Source organism: Montipora foliosa, chromosome 8 (genome assembly GCF_036669935.1).
Source record: "Montipora foliosa isolate CH-2021 chromosome 8, ASM3666993v2, whole genome shotgun sequence".
NCBI classification, from domain to species: Eukaryota; Metazoa; Cnidaria; class Anthozoa; order Scleractinia; family Acroporidae; genus Montipora; species Montipora foliosa.
Window position 1 is genome coordinate 11,609,485 of NC_090876.1, and position 15,000 is coordinate 11,624,484.

Below are 15,000 nucleotides of genomic sequence, written 5' to 3' on the forward strand. Positions count from 1 at the left end.
GGGAAGCTCAGGAGTCAATGGGTTAAACTTAAAATTCACTCTTGAGTCTAAAAGAGATCGTCATTGATCAGTGTAGAATAAGACTTCCCACCGCAGGTATTTCACATTAATTCTCACTCTGGTTAACTGATAATGGGATAGCATTAAATGGATTTACCTGAAGCATCAACTGCTTCTCCACCAGGTGGATTAGTTGAATTTTCAGGGGTTTGACTGATAGGAGGTTGTACTGCATCACTAGGCCCAGGCTGCCCTGTTGAGAAATGAGCAATTAATCAAATTCAAAAGCCTGTTTCAAGGCGACTGTAAATATCAAATCCAATAAATGATTTAATTTTTGTGGTAGTGCATTCACTACACACTATGTCACCAGGTTTGTAAGAGTGAGTGATTGAGTGAGTGATTGTAAGTCCGTGGTGGCAAATAGGCCTGTAGCGCGTGCATAACTCACAAACATAAACAGGTCTGCTGGAGGCAAGCTTGAGTTCCAACAAAATGACCTCCAAAATCGGCATGAATTGTGATGCTGATGAATAATAAGGCAGCTGCTATTTCCAAAACGATGGAATTACCTGGTGATAAATAACCTCATCAACAGTACAGCCCAAAAATAATGCAGGTGCAAGAAGTGGCACAAGAACACGCAAGCGGTCAAAAGAAATTAATTGCGGTTTATCCGCAAGAACATTCAAAGCGCAAAAAGATAGAAAGCTTGCAGCAAGAAGCCGTAAGAAGTTACGAACTTAACCGCAAGACGCAAAAAGTGCAAGAAGTTAGCGGGTTCAACCGCAAGAGTAGTCGGTGTTGCTTGTCTGAGGTGATTACGGATTATGTTTCCCAAAACATAAATCGCTTTCAAAAGGAAGGGATATAATGGTATGTTTCCTCCTATTGGAAAACATTCGATGGCCATGAGATCAGAACTCGATGTTTGGTTATCCCAATTTATCGAACGCGTAGCCATTTGCAGTTGTAGAAAAGAGGAGAAGAACAACAACAAAATCTTACAACACTTCATAACCCTAAATATGATGCCGTCATGTCACGCCCATGGTCAAGTGACCAATAAAAGAAAAATCTAAAATTGTCTTACATGAGGATTCGGTTCCTCTCTGATGGCAGCCTTTTTGTATTGATTATTACACATAAAGTTGTTATAAATAAATATTTGCCAAACTGCAATTATTGCAGCAAGTGCACATGCCCTTTACACTGAAAGATGTACATGTATGTGGCTCTGTTCAGGCCACAAACACCACAAACTGTCCCTCCTACTCTTCACAGCAAGTGTGTCAGCTCTTTCCTCTCCCAGAAAGTTTTATGACTACTGAAATACTGTAGTAAAGGTGACTGTAAATATCAAATCCAATAAATGATTTAATTTTTGCGGTAGTGCACTACACACTATGTCACCGGGATTGTAAGAGCGAGTGATTGAGTGAGTGAGTGATTGTAAGTCCGTGGTGGCAAATAGGCCTGTAGTGAGTGCATACCTCACAAACATAAACAGGTCTGATTCAGCAACATAGCTGGCCACCATATATGGAACTGATTTACATACAGTTGGCAATTTGACAAGAATTTGCCAATATCGCCACATTCACCAGATTCGCCAACATGGCTGGCCACCATGCATGGAAATAATTTAAATACAGTTGGGGGTTTGACAAGAATTCGCCATATTCGCCAACATGGCTCGCCACCATATGTGGAACTGATTTACATACATTTGGCAATTTGACAAGAATTCGCCAAAATCAGCAACATGGCTGGCCACCATGTATGGAACTGAACATTTTGGAATTTGACAAAATTGCGCCACAAATCGCCATATTAATTTTGCCAAAATTGTCAAATTGTCGGCGATGTAAAACTTGTTATTTTGCCAATTTTGTTATTGTGTGCATTTCTGGACATAAGTGGAGGAGAGACACAGGACCCATTCCACAGGTCAAGACTAGATGTCCGTGCTCCACTGATGAACAACTAAGCCCAAGTTTCCCCCCAGACCTGAAACAACGCATTTGTAACGTGATCAGGGCTAGGCGATCTACCATTAGCATTGTTTATTAATCTGTAGCACCGTGACATGTACCCTGGGTGCCAGAGGTCCTATGTTTCTTTCGCGAGGAGAGAGCGGTTAAAACAGAGAGGCGAAAAATAAGAACCTCTGGTCATGGCGGTTAAGAGTCTCAATTCCATGATTTGTGATTATGAACACAGTTGCTGATTGGTTTTCATAGTCAATGCCGGTCGTTTCCGAGTAAAAGCAATCTAATACTCAATTTCACTGGTTGTACGGCGATGGAGCTGGCGGTGGAACGCCGTGAATTCGAGCACGCATTTAGACGTTTGCACAGTACAATACACAGTAAATTCTGGATTTTCGGAGATTTTAGAATTGAAACCTGTTCAGGAATTTCATCAAGCATGGGGATATGTTTCTGGTACTGCCAACTGGATGCACAACTTGTGCCGAAAGTTTGTTTGTATTTGCATGATATCGTGGATTCATTATCCAAAAGCTGCGATTGTAGTCGTTATTTGTTCCTTGAATGCTTTGATTGATTGTATGCCTTGATTGACTTTCATACATGTAGCTGAAAGAAAATCTGAAAACCGAGAACAATAGAAATATCGTGTTTCGAGTAAAAAGCTAGTCACGCATGAGAAAACTGCAACCACCAACGGTAATTACTTTGTGGTTTCATGTTGCTTTTGATTGGTTGCTGCACGATGGGAAATGTCAAAATCAAAACGTTTTATTCCCAAAGGACTTGAATTGGTACAACATTGACATCACTGTAGAAAACCGATTTGGGAAGATATCTTATTTTGAAATTGCGTGGAAGTGAGACTCTTAACCGCCATGACCAGAGGTTCTTATTTTTCGCCTCTCCGTTTCAACCGCTCATCGCGAAAGAAATTGAACCTCTGGCATCCAGGGTACGTGACATGCACACTGACCTGTGACCTGTGTTTTGGACCCACCGAAATATCAAACCCAGCTACATTGTAAACTCACCAAATATTTCACTTGTGACAAAATGTGGACAAAGTTCTCCTTCCCTACTGAGCCCCACTACTCCTACAACACACCATCGGCCACCGTCCCGGGGCGAGATATTTTTGTTTTTGACAATGATTGGAGCTCCAAGCACAGAAGACAACTCTAGCTTCTGCCTGTCCTCTTCACTAAACGTCACTAGTTTATGCGTTTTAGTGTCTAATTTCAGTGTAAGTTTCTCAGACCGAACAAAGAAATAAGCCTCCAAGTCTTCTTCTTGTTCGAAAGGTTTAAAGGCAACAATGAACGACGACGAAAGTGAGGGAAAAGTAAGACCCGCTGGAAGAAACGAGAAATGACCAAACGTCTCAACGGTTGAATTCGAATCGACTGGAGCCGAGTATTTTCCAATGTGTTGACTTGAAAAGCGAACCACTTGAACTGGTTTGTTTAATAAGTCTCGGGTTACACCAGACCAAGTCACAAAATGCGCCACTGGATACTCATCTTTTTTGACGTAGACAGAGCAGGCCATTCCTTTAGTTTGGTAAATACCTTTAATCTCCTCCTTCCTCACGCCATAAAGGGCCTTAAATGGATCGACGTCTTTGCTATACTCTTCACCTTCACCAAACAGTGACCAAAAGCTCCCATTCCTTCTGTTCGCCATCGTCGAACAAACACGGGGGATGATTCCAACAGGAGTGTTGACAAAGATTTGCATTTCCTCTGGAAGACCCAAGGGTCGATTGGACTTTGTGGGAATTTTTCCCTGACTCTGGGTATAATCCTCTTCTGCCAGTTGTTTTGTCTTGTCACCCTCCAAGACAGGCGGATAATCGGCCAACCCAGCAACCCAGTCAACATCCTTTTCTTGTCTTGATAGATCAACTGCCTTGGATACCTCAAGATTACTTTCCCTTGTTGCTGTTGCTGCCGACATTTTCACCGTTTTAATCTTCTCCGAGAGTTTGCCTTGCTTATCTATTAATCGTGCGCCGCTCTGTGATCTCTCACGTTGACGTCCTGAAACAATATAGATTCACTTTCAGTGGCAAAATACAGGAAATTTGAAACTAAAATAGGGTACCTGGGCAACGATGACGGCAGCAGCGAGACCGCCACAAAACAATACGTTGAAGAACCTTTAACAAGTAGTATAGAAACTGGAATTAAAGCTTACCCTAACCCAGGATTAACTCAATCGTGTTTTAAACAACTGAGCTGTGACGGAATTTTCTACTCTTTGTGTTTGTAATTAGACTTAGTTTGCTCCTCTTTTTTTGTCTTAGTATTTTGTTACCTTTTAGTGTTAATGATGTAGTGTTTATTATCGTTGCAGTATCACGTTATTAGAGTCGTCACGGTGTTGCAAGTTATGTCTGTAAGCTGATTGTCCCTTACGTGTTGATTTAGTATGATGTTGCAAACATTATCAGGAATGTAGGGTACAATACGTATGTAACGAACGTATGTGTTAATTATAGAAGTTAGAGCAGGGGTGGCGCAGTGGTGAGAGCACTCGGTTCCCATCAGTGTGGCCCGGGTTCGATAAGTTGGTATTCCGTTATTCCGCCCCATATTAAAATGGCATTATTCCATTATTCCAACATAAAAAAAATCCGTTATTCTTATTCCATCATTCCTCTTCACCCCCTGCATTTAGAGTATACTAGGTTAAAGTTCATTGTAAATGTTTAACGTGCATGTATCCTTAGGTTTTGGTTAAAAGGAACGTCCACTCTTGCTACAGAAGAACTTTACACCGAATTAAACCATGTTTCGAAACAAATTTGTTCGTAATTTGTTTAGGACAACTGAATTTTAAATCGCTTATTTTCACTTTCAAATTTCGTGGGCGCCGCCAACTTGAATAATATTGTGACGTGCTATGATTGCCCTCTTTTGCCCTCTTGTTCTGACACAAAGAGCTTTTGCCTAATAACAATAGGGCAACCGTAACACGCCACATTTATTCAAGATGGCGGTGCCCGCGAAATTTGGAAACAAAAATAGGCGATTGATTTATTGTTGATTTATTATTGATTTTAGATACAAAGGGTTTCTTTGAAAGAAATTTAGACAGATTTGACTATAAAAGTTATCACCTGTGATTTAAAGTAACGTTTTTGAAGAAGTGGCGGTTCCCTTTTTAAGACAAAGTTATCGTTTCAGTTTACAAAAGAAAATTAGTATAGGTAATCACATGATTTTTCTCGTGCAATTTGGAATAAATAACCACGAGTAAATTTTTCAAAGAAAGTACAAGTGCTTATTTATTTCAAATTGCACGAGAAAAATCATGTGATTACTTATTAATATACACGAAAAAATTCGAGATGGTTAAGCACAAGAAACGCACCCGTATCATGCAATCAGGGAAAAATTGCGCCATAAATTGTGCCATCCAGGGCGTGCGCTTGATTTGAAAACAAAAGACTTGATTGGTTCTGACCAAACCCTATTGTTTATCAGCCAATCATATTCCAGAATTTCGATGTGTAATTTGCACTGGTATTACACTTTTTGCACTGTGTTACACTTGAACTGCACTGCTCTCAGCCAATCATAATCGATTAATTTTTTCATGTAAATTTTATTGAAAAAAGGTTAGTTTCGTTCCCAGTGCAGTCGTACTAGCACAGAAGCATCAAACTTTTAGGTTGTTGTAAATATTAGAATTCGTCTCGGCCAAATATTCATTTTGCGGACAATCCTTCAGCCGCGGACATTATCAGCCGACATACTAGTCGCCAGAAGGGGTTTATTTTCTAATTATACCCATGTTTGACCTTATATGGAAACTGATTCCGGGATATAAACTTAACTGATTTGAGTGTAATGTGAAGTGCTAAGTGTCTACCGCATATGAACCATGTGAGCGTTAGGCCTACTGATGGAAATGGGCTCAAACAAGGACAGAGAAAAACTCTGACAAGGGTGGGAATTGAACCCACGACCTTCGGGTTAGATCACCGCTGCTCTACCGACTGAGCTACAAGGTCAGACGGGAGCAGGTCGTGGGAACTGAAGATGTTGAAGTCACGGCAATGAACATGTACAAGTACAAGAAAGGATTACGTTTTTACAAACGTTGGTCGTGAAGCACTTATATTTGAACAGACTTAACCGGTTTGAGTGTAATGTGAAGTGTTAAGTTTCTACCCCATATGAACCATGTGAGCGTTAGCCCTACTGATGGAAATGCCGCTTAAGCTTAAATTCTTTTGTCAAAAAGCCAAGTTTCGTGGACAGCAACATGAGCGAAAGGTTGGGAATTTAAATGGCAATACACCCTTCAGCCATCCACAAAATGAAGTAATCAGTACGGAATTTTGGTTGTATCAAACGAGTTGATAAAATCAGAATGCAAAGTAAACAAAAAAAGTCAGCGCCTAGCACAGGGGAACAAAAGTCGCAAAACCCTCTTGACCGTCCCTTCCTCGCCCGACTGTACCTGTCCGATTACTTATAGATGGTTTTCACGTGATGTCATCTCCGCCATGTTGGTGGACGAAAACAAAAGATCTCTCATTAGCGTCTTTTGTTTGTCCATCAAAAGTCGTACATTTCTCTATTGTTATTGGTTTCTCTAGAGATTGGTTGAAAACGTCCTATTCTCACTTGTTCGGCAATCACAATTTGGCTGAGCTATCCAGAAACAAAAGGTAATGCGAATGGCACTGTTGAAGCTACCAAGGAGAATGAGCAATTCAAATGCACGCGTACAGAGTCCATGGAACCATGAATCTGCGTGTTTTGCGGAGGACGGTGAAGAAATGTACCAAAAATGCAATACCCAAGTGCAGCACTACACTTTTTTTCTCATTAAAAACCTGAAGAGCATACAACAAATTCATAAATAGCGGCTAATAAATTATTCTTTTCTCTTTATGCTAATTGTCCTCAGTAGGCCTCGTTTGCATGCAAAAAAATCGAAAAGAATTTTTGCTTTAAAATGAGGCTGGTGAGTCTAATTAGCATAAAGATAATATAACTTATTGACAGCCACATTGGTTTGCTGAAACAAAGGGAAGAATTTGCGTGAAAATGGAGTTCAATTCCCAAAATAATTTTTCCATCCTCGAACATGGCCGCCGTTTCTATCTTTTACTCCACCAACATGGCTGCCATGAAGTTACCTGAAAACACTTTATAAACACCTGATGTCCCAGCTGACATGTTGGTGTCCCAAACTAATAAACTGGGAATTGAACTCAATTTTTACGCAAACATCTTATTTTATTTTGGTTAAAAAACATGATCCCTTATCACATGCACAAGCTCTAAGTCCTGTAGGCAATGGTATTTAAAACTGTTTGTGTATCAATCTCTGTAAATTGATTGCCTCCACATAATTCACTTACTGCTTCCAAACTGGGCGAGACCACTGCAATGCTGTTCATTTGAGGAGCTTGGCACTCCTCCCACTCCCTGAATAACTTCTTGGGGTTGCTGTGGAGTTACTAATGTCCCTGTGCCTGTCTGTGCACTAGCTCCAGTGATCACCTCACAACCAATTTGAAGTCGAAGACGAGCTTTTGAAAATAAAATGTGAATTAGACATGGCCACGAAACCATACACGAAATGAGATGCCAGAATTATTAAAAGGTTTATTAAATTCTCAGCCTCGGATAATGCATTTCTAGCTTTCTTATTGGCTCACTGCATCTCCGTTATCAGCCGCTATACCTCTGTTTAACCTTATATGGCACATGAGTCCAGCAAATGTCACTTAATTAAAAGCCTAAAAAGTTTTGAGGGAGAGCCAAGTTCTGATGACAGAAAATGAACAGAAGGTGTAGAATCTAATAATAAAAACAATATTTCTTTCGCCTTTCGTTGACTACAATATTCACCACCTTGTATCGAATGCAAGCAAATGAAGTAATTGTTAATTCATTCCAGAATCAAAGGGAAGGTGTTGCAAAGTAGGTCTGCCGGCCATGGAGGTAGGATTGAAGAGGGATAACTGTTCAAAAAGAAAGCAAGTGAGGGAAAAATATAACTGCAGTACTTGGCACAATGAAGAGGGATGAAATCCAGTACATATCCTATATAAAGTGCTTTCAAGTGACGTCATGGTGGCCATGTTGGTGTCCCTAAACCAAAGGAACGGCGGCCATGTTGATGTAGCCAACTAATCCTCCGGGAATTGAGCTCTATTATCATGCAAACGTTTTCTTTTGTTTCGATAGAAAAACAAGGTTACTGATCAGGTGAGTGAAAACATTCCATAGTTACTGTTTGCCTAAAATCTATTTGGAATTGACGTCTCATTACATGTTGATGTTTTCATGTTAAATCTTTACTGCCTTATTTTTCACTCCACTGTCCCCCCAACCTTTTCGAGATTTTAACTGAATAAAAAGAAAACCAAAGGTATGTGGCTTGGTTCGATGAAGCATAGCAAGTCTAAGATACTGGGTTTCAAGAGCACTAATGAACCTCTGAAAGTGCATGGCATACACTTATCTTACAATGCACATAAATGCCTCGCCGCCAATTTTTATGAAAAGCTGAGTAAGATGACAACGTAATTAAATCTTTGGCTTTCAAGAGATGTCACAATATGTGGTAAGTATTTGTCAGCGAAGGCCTTAGGTGTATCACAATACAAGGATCGGAATTATTTGGAAAGTTTGCGAAGGTCAATGTCACGCAATGTGTGCTTTCAAGAATTTTCTAGAGCTATGACTCATCAGTTTCAAAATAATTTCTGACTCGTAAGTTTAAATATAGAGTTTACTGTAATAGCTGAAAATAGTAACTTTTGGAACCTTCTACAGACTCTCTTCGGATAGCTATATAAGCGGCTCTCTATTCAGTCAGTCGGTTGCTGTTGTTGTGATTCGGGACTTCGTTCCGTTTGTGATTTGCAAGTGATATTGTGTGACAAGTGACAAGTGAAGGGATTTCCCCGTTCGTGTGTGATTCTGACATTCTGCTGTCAATAGGCCATTTCCGAGTTCATGTCTGCCTCCTCTTCAAAGCGAGTCTAAGTGCGAAGTTTTTGTAATGGTAATTAGTTCTACTTTTCATATGAATGAAAACTAATTTTCATAAGAAAAACTTCGCACGTAGACTCGCTTTGAAGAGGAGGTAGACATGAACTCGGAAATGGCCTATTCTACAGTTGGTTTTTGTGGAGTACGTAAATCAGTAGCCCATACCACCGTGATTTATTGACGTCATAGCATCACCGAATGGGAAGTGTCTTTGTTCCTTGCGGAAAAGTTCAGGCAATCTATGGTCTCAAACTCAGACTTAAAATCCAACTAGTGATTAATTTTTGTCAACAAGGTACATGTGAATCAAAATCTGGCAATCGTAATGCAGAATACAAGCCTATTTAGAAGAAAACATCTCTGTTTCCTGTAAGGTCTACCACAGTGATCAGGGTTCTATCTAGGATCTATTGTTACTACAAGCTTTCAAGGGGGTTCTGGGAATTGCCATCGCCCCCCGCCCCCCCCCCCCCCCCACGAGATTTGTATATATTCGATTTTGAGAAATGTTACAGTGGTATTTTATTTCATTTTTTAGTTGAGATCACATTCTGATAATGATACATTTTCGATATTTGCTAACATAAACAAAATGTACAGCATGATAACCGAGCCTGCTGTAAGGCCAGCAGTTTGTAATGCTGCATGTTCCTTGTTATAATTAGACAGGGAATACTTACTTCATATGCACTGACCTTGTCGTGTCTGGATGATTTTTCAGATATAGTTACTTCTATACTGTAATGATAATATTTTTTACAGGGGAAGCTAGATATTATTATTATTATTATTATTATTTTCTTTTTTTTTTTTTGGGGGGGGGGGGGGGATTTCTACCCCTCAAATACCCTACATGTAGATAAAACCCTGGTGATTGATGGCAAAGAAAAACATACTAAGTCTCATTGAGATATGATTTGGCATGTTTTTCTTTTTCTCAGCAGCACTTCATCAATAAGTAGGGCGGGGTACATCAATCAAAAGTGATCTCAAACACTTGACGGATCCTACGGGAATGGGAAACATAGTGCAAGCTATCCACATTAGTGTAATATGACACATTTCTTAAATTCAATTCAAACTGCATGCAAAAAAATGGAAGGCTCATACCACGAACAAGGTTGATTATCTTGACGAGAAGGGCGTCACTTTGTTTGGTCCAACTGTATTTCCGCTCATATGACGAGCGTAAAACCTGAACCTCCTCCAGCCGACTTTGCCTCTCTTTATCCCAGATGTTCTTGATGGCAGCAGCCCATACCTCGGGTTTCTCTGAGTCAATCACAAATGATGAGCCAAATGGTACTTTGCTTAGGGATTCCCCAAATCCAGAGTTTTTGCTGACAAGAACTGGCAGACCAGCTGACAAGGCCTCAAGACCAGTCAACCCAAAGCCGTCAGTTCTAGAAGGCATGACTACTAGATCTACCTCACAAAATAATTTCCTTAAGCTTTCTCTGCACTTGACATAGCCTCTAACCTTCAGGCAATTAGCTGGTAGATCACACTCCAAGAGCAATTGTGCTATCTCCTGATATTTTCCATCAGGTGCTCCAACAAAGATAAGATGAGTGTCAGCAAGTGAAGCAACAGCCTTTCCTACAATGTCAAATCCCTTTAACTGAAAGTCTTCTGCATCACCGCGGCCAAACACCAAAACAGTGCAGTCTTTTCTTCCCTCAAGGCCTTGATCAACACTGAGAAATTCTTCAAAAATACCAGGAGTAAAGTCAAAAATTGTCTGATGGTTTTTACAAGATTGAAGATATCTACGGAAAGACTCGGCTAGCTTGGGTCCAATTGCTACGACAAAGTCAGCTTCTTCACAAAGCTTGACTTCAATATTGCGCTTTTCTTCACCCTTGGAAATTGGATCTGGGTAGGATTTAAACATTCCCAGCTCCTCTGGGTCTGTATGCACCACTTGCACCCATTTGCATTTGTGACGATCTCTTATAACTTGTGCCTGACGACCAAGTTTCACTCCATGACCAATGACCACCTCGATTAGCAGATCATCTGGTGGAAAGCATAGTAACTCCAGATCTTCAAAACCAATAAACTTTTTTGCTTCAACAATGTTTATGTTGTGGCTGAGGGCTTCTTTCTTGTCCACTTCACTGCATTGTGGCACAAAGAAAGTGATTTCCACTTCAGAGAATTTTGCCAACTGAATGGCTAACTTCCTGTTTATGGTGGAAAGGCCGCCCTTACTCGATCCCCATTCAGAAGCCAAAATAGTGACTTTAACTTTACCAGATCCATTAGCTTGGTTGTGCCCTTGAAATTCTTGTGAAACAGAAGCCATAATCTGCAGTGTATGACACCTGCAACTGAAAGACATACAGGGATAACATTGTAACAAAACTTGCCTAATCTTAGAAAACTATACCATAAAGTACGACAAATCTTCCCAGGGAAGGCAAGTAAAATTTCTGGTTGAGACAGAGAAAAGTACCCTGAGAGACACAAGAGAAGCCAGAGGGGTCCTTACAGAATCTTTGGTCATTATTGTCATAACGTTATGATTGACATATAATTGTTAAAGACTGGAGGCAGCATGGCCAAGTGTTTAGGGCGACAGAATTTTAGTCTGGAGGTCCCAGTTTCAGTCTTACCTCTGACCACTATCTGGAGTTTTTCTCAGTAGTCCCTGGTTCAACTCCTTCCATGCGTTTGTAAATAGCTAACTGGTGTGTCTTAAATAGCCAGTTGGGATTCTTATTAACTTTGTTATTTTTGTTTGCATCATTTGTTTCATTGGTTCTGAAAAGCATCTCACGGGAAGTAGTCAATTATGTAAACATGCACTCATGCATGCACTCACTCACTCTGCACTCATGCATGCACACACACACACACACACACACATACACACACACACACACGCATGCATACATGCACTCACTCAGTCATTAATTTTATTTATTCAATATTTAAATATATGTACATGTATGTATTCCGAATTGCCAGAACACTTGTGGGGAAATTATACGCAAGATGATTGTGGAAAGATTCCAATGTAAAAATCCGCATCATGATCAGAAGCCTCAACAAAATGGTCACGTGCACCTTAACTAATTAATGAAGGGTTGATAGCATGTGTCTTATGCAGAATGAAGGTCACAGCAAAAGGAAAGGTGCTTACAAAGCAGGATTGTAAAAGGCACCCAAAATTGCATATCTTTACTAATATTAACTTTATTTTTACTGTAAATACATTTTAAATTAGAGAGTATCAGTGAGATTGGAATACAAGTAGCACTGACTATTTTTTTTGCACATTGAGCAAGTGCATTCTGGAGAATTCCATCCTTATAGTGGTAACCATTCTAAAGTTCCCTAGTAACAATATTGGAAGCTACAGTAATCACTAAACAAAAATAATTATGTAATTTTAAAAGTGTAAAAGTGCCAATTGCAATTTATCTGCTGAAATTTGGTTTGTGTCCAGAACCTTTAAAAGCACATCAAAGTCAAACATTCACTACTTGCACAATCCCATAATACACCTCTATTACCCCCCAAAACTTTTGCATAACCATTGTTTGCAATTTCTCCTGGGACAGAAAAATGTCCCAAGAGAAGTCGAAAACAATGCCTATGCAGATTTTTGGGGGGTAAAAGAGGTGTATTATGGGATTTGTGCAAGTAGCGAATGCACAAAATATTTCATAAATTAATAATTCACAAATCAAGCCAGCCTGCTGAATAGCCAATTATTGTTACAGTGGCCAATGCCATATGTTGCTAGGAAATACCAAGATTTTGATAAACAGGCTAGACAACGCTCTCATATGAACTTGAGTATCAACATGTTTTTTCTATGGAATTTATATTGAGGCCAGATCTTGGAAAAGCCCAATCAACCTGGCTGATCCACTGATGGTCATGTCAATCATAAGGCAATGGTATTTCTTAGTTCTAGTTGAGCTCTCAAGTTACTTGGGGTGACCAGCTGCTGTATGTATTGGGTTGTTCCAGAAAAAATCCACACCCCTCCGACGGATCGGATTCTGGAAATTCTCGCGGGAGGGGGGGTCAAGGACCCTGGAAATCCAGGCAGGAGGGGGGGTTGAACTCGAAAAAGTCTTCTGCAGGGGTCATCTGAACCGATAGTTCACGCGATTCAAACGTTTAGTTCGGTGACAGTTTAGCGCTCTCAGACCCTGAAAATAGTAGAAATATTTTGTTCACATATTTCTCACCTGACATAAATGATAATCTAAGTTCCTTCGCAGGTCCTTTCATAGCAGAAAACGCGAACAAGATACTAAAGAAAGAGCCATCGCAACAATATTGCAACGAAAAGTTTGAAACGCCTGACACATTTTTACTCGTACCCAGACCCAGCGTGCCACCGTTGTTTTGTGTAATGATACAAAGAAAGAACAAAGAAAGCGCAAAGAGCAAAGAAAGAACAAGGGCAATTGATTTTTATGAGCTAAGAGTGTATAAACACTCGTTCGCGTTTTAGCATTTTTGCTCCTTTCTTTTCTTAGTTCCACACAACAGAATTTTTAGATAATTTAGCCAAAGCTTTAGAAATTAAAAAAGAACATCTTCTATACGTGATTGTGCGTATTTTCTATTAAAAATAAATTAAATTTAAGCCTAATATTTTTTTCCCGGAAATCCAGGCAGGAGGGGGGGTCTTTTGTCTTGGGAATCCAGACAGGAGGGGGGTCTTGGGCTTCAGGAAATCCAGGTGAGAGGGGGGGTTAAAAAACGACCCCATCTGTCGGGGGGTGTGGATTTTTTCTGGAATAACCCATTTTTAATTTATAACTTGCATTTAGTTAGTTATGAGTCTTACTTTGTAGCACAAATAAATGTAACAGTTGTTGTTTGGACCTTGGTCAGCACAAAATGCAGACTGCAGACTGGGTACAATATGCAGACCAGACACAAAATGCCGACTGCTTATTTGAAAATGAAGTTATTTGAGAAACCATTGGGTGTTTGATGGAATCACAGGTGGCCCAGACTTTAACTTTGAATGCTCAGTTAATGTACAATACAATACAATACTCCCCATGGGGGCTTTTTAGTGACAATGCAATTAAAAGAAGTAACAATAGTAAGTAAAAAGACTAAAATTAACTCTAAAAACACTATATTATATATATATAATAAAAATTAATTAATTATATAGAATAAAGGAGGGAAAATCAACCTAATTTAAGACAAATACTTTTTTAAAAGATCTGATCTAAGATTGCGTTTAAAACTACTTAATACACATTGACTTAATTTCAATGTAGGGCTAATAGCATTCCAAAATTAATACTTACAATACGATAATAAAAAGACCTCTGGCCGGTTGCTGATTTACAGAGTGGGATGTTTAATTTTTGTGAATAACGGGTCGCTCGACCACTAAATTATACTACCCCTAGAGATAAACTTATTACTTAAATATTCAGGTGAAAGACCTGTCATACACTTAAAGGCCATAACTGCATCTCTTAAATAGAGGTGTGATTTCACAGGAATCCATTTTAAGCTTTTTAGAGCTGGAGACACATGATCATATTTTCTAACGTTACATACTATGCGAGCAGCATAATTTTGAATCCCTTGCAGCCTCTTTATATTAGTGTCAGTAGTGTTTGCCCGAACTGACGAACAATAATATAATTTGCTAAATACTAACGAATTTATAATCATAATGAGTATGTCTTTCCTAAATGCGTGTTTTACGCGGCCTATTTGTCCCAGCGCAGACATACAAGAGGAGACAGTTTTAATGACGTGTTCATTAAAGGTGAGATTTTTGGGGTTTATGTGGGAAACATGAAATGCCAAAAAAAATTGGCTTATCCTAGTTTACAGAGAAGAAAATAAAAAACGTTGGAAAAACACCTACACATCAAAACTTTTAAATGGTTGTGTGAAGTAGGTGGCAGGATAAACCAAAGTAGCCGGCGGTTTATTGCCAGTAGCCACCTTCTATTGAACCTCTGCTTATCCTAGTTTTATAC

The 15,000-nt window shown here is 39.6% G+C and overlaps 1 protein-coding gene across 4 annotated transcripts in view; it reads right to left on the minus strand.

The window, feature by feature from the left end:
* The window catches only part of LOC137968093 (uncharacterized), a 139,563-nt gene that overhangs the window by 121,702 nt on the left and 2,861 nt on the right, over positions 1-15,000 (minus strand). For 2 of the 4 annotated variants that reach the window (XM_068814715.1, XM_068814716.1), the window contains exons 2-5: positions 10,127-11,349; positions 7,375-7,545; positions 3,026-4,033; positions 158-253 (exon numbers count right to left, since the gene is read on the minus strand). In XM_068814715.1, coding sequence (XP_068670816.1) covers positions 158-253; positions 3,026-4,033; positions 7,375-7,545; positions 10,127-11,324 — 2,473 coding nt within the window. In that variant the 5' untranslated portion in view covers positions 11,325-11,349. The remainder of the gene's footprint in view (positions 1-157; positions 254-3,025; positions 4,034-7,374; positions 7,546-10,126; positions 11,350-15,000) is intronic. The other 2 variants (XM_068814718.1, XM_068814717.1) reach the window with 2 other exon arrangements.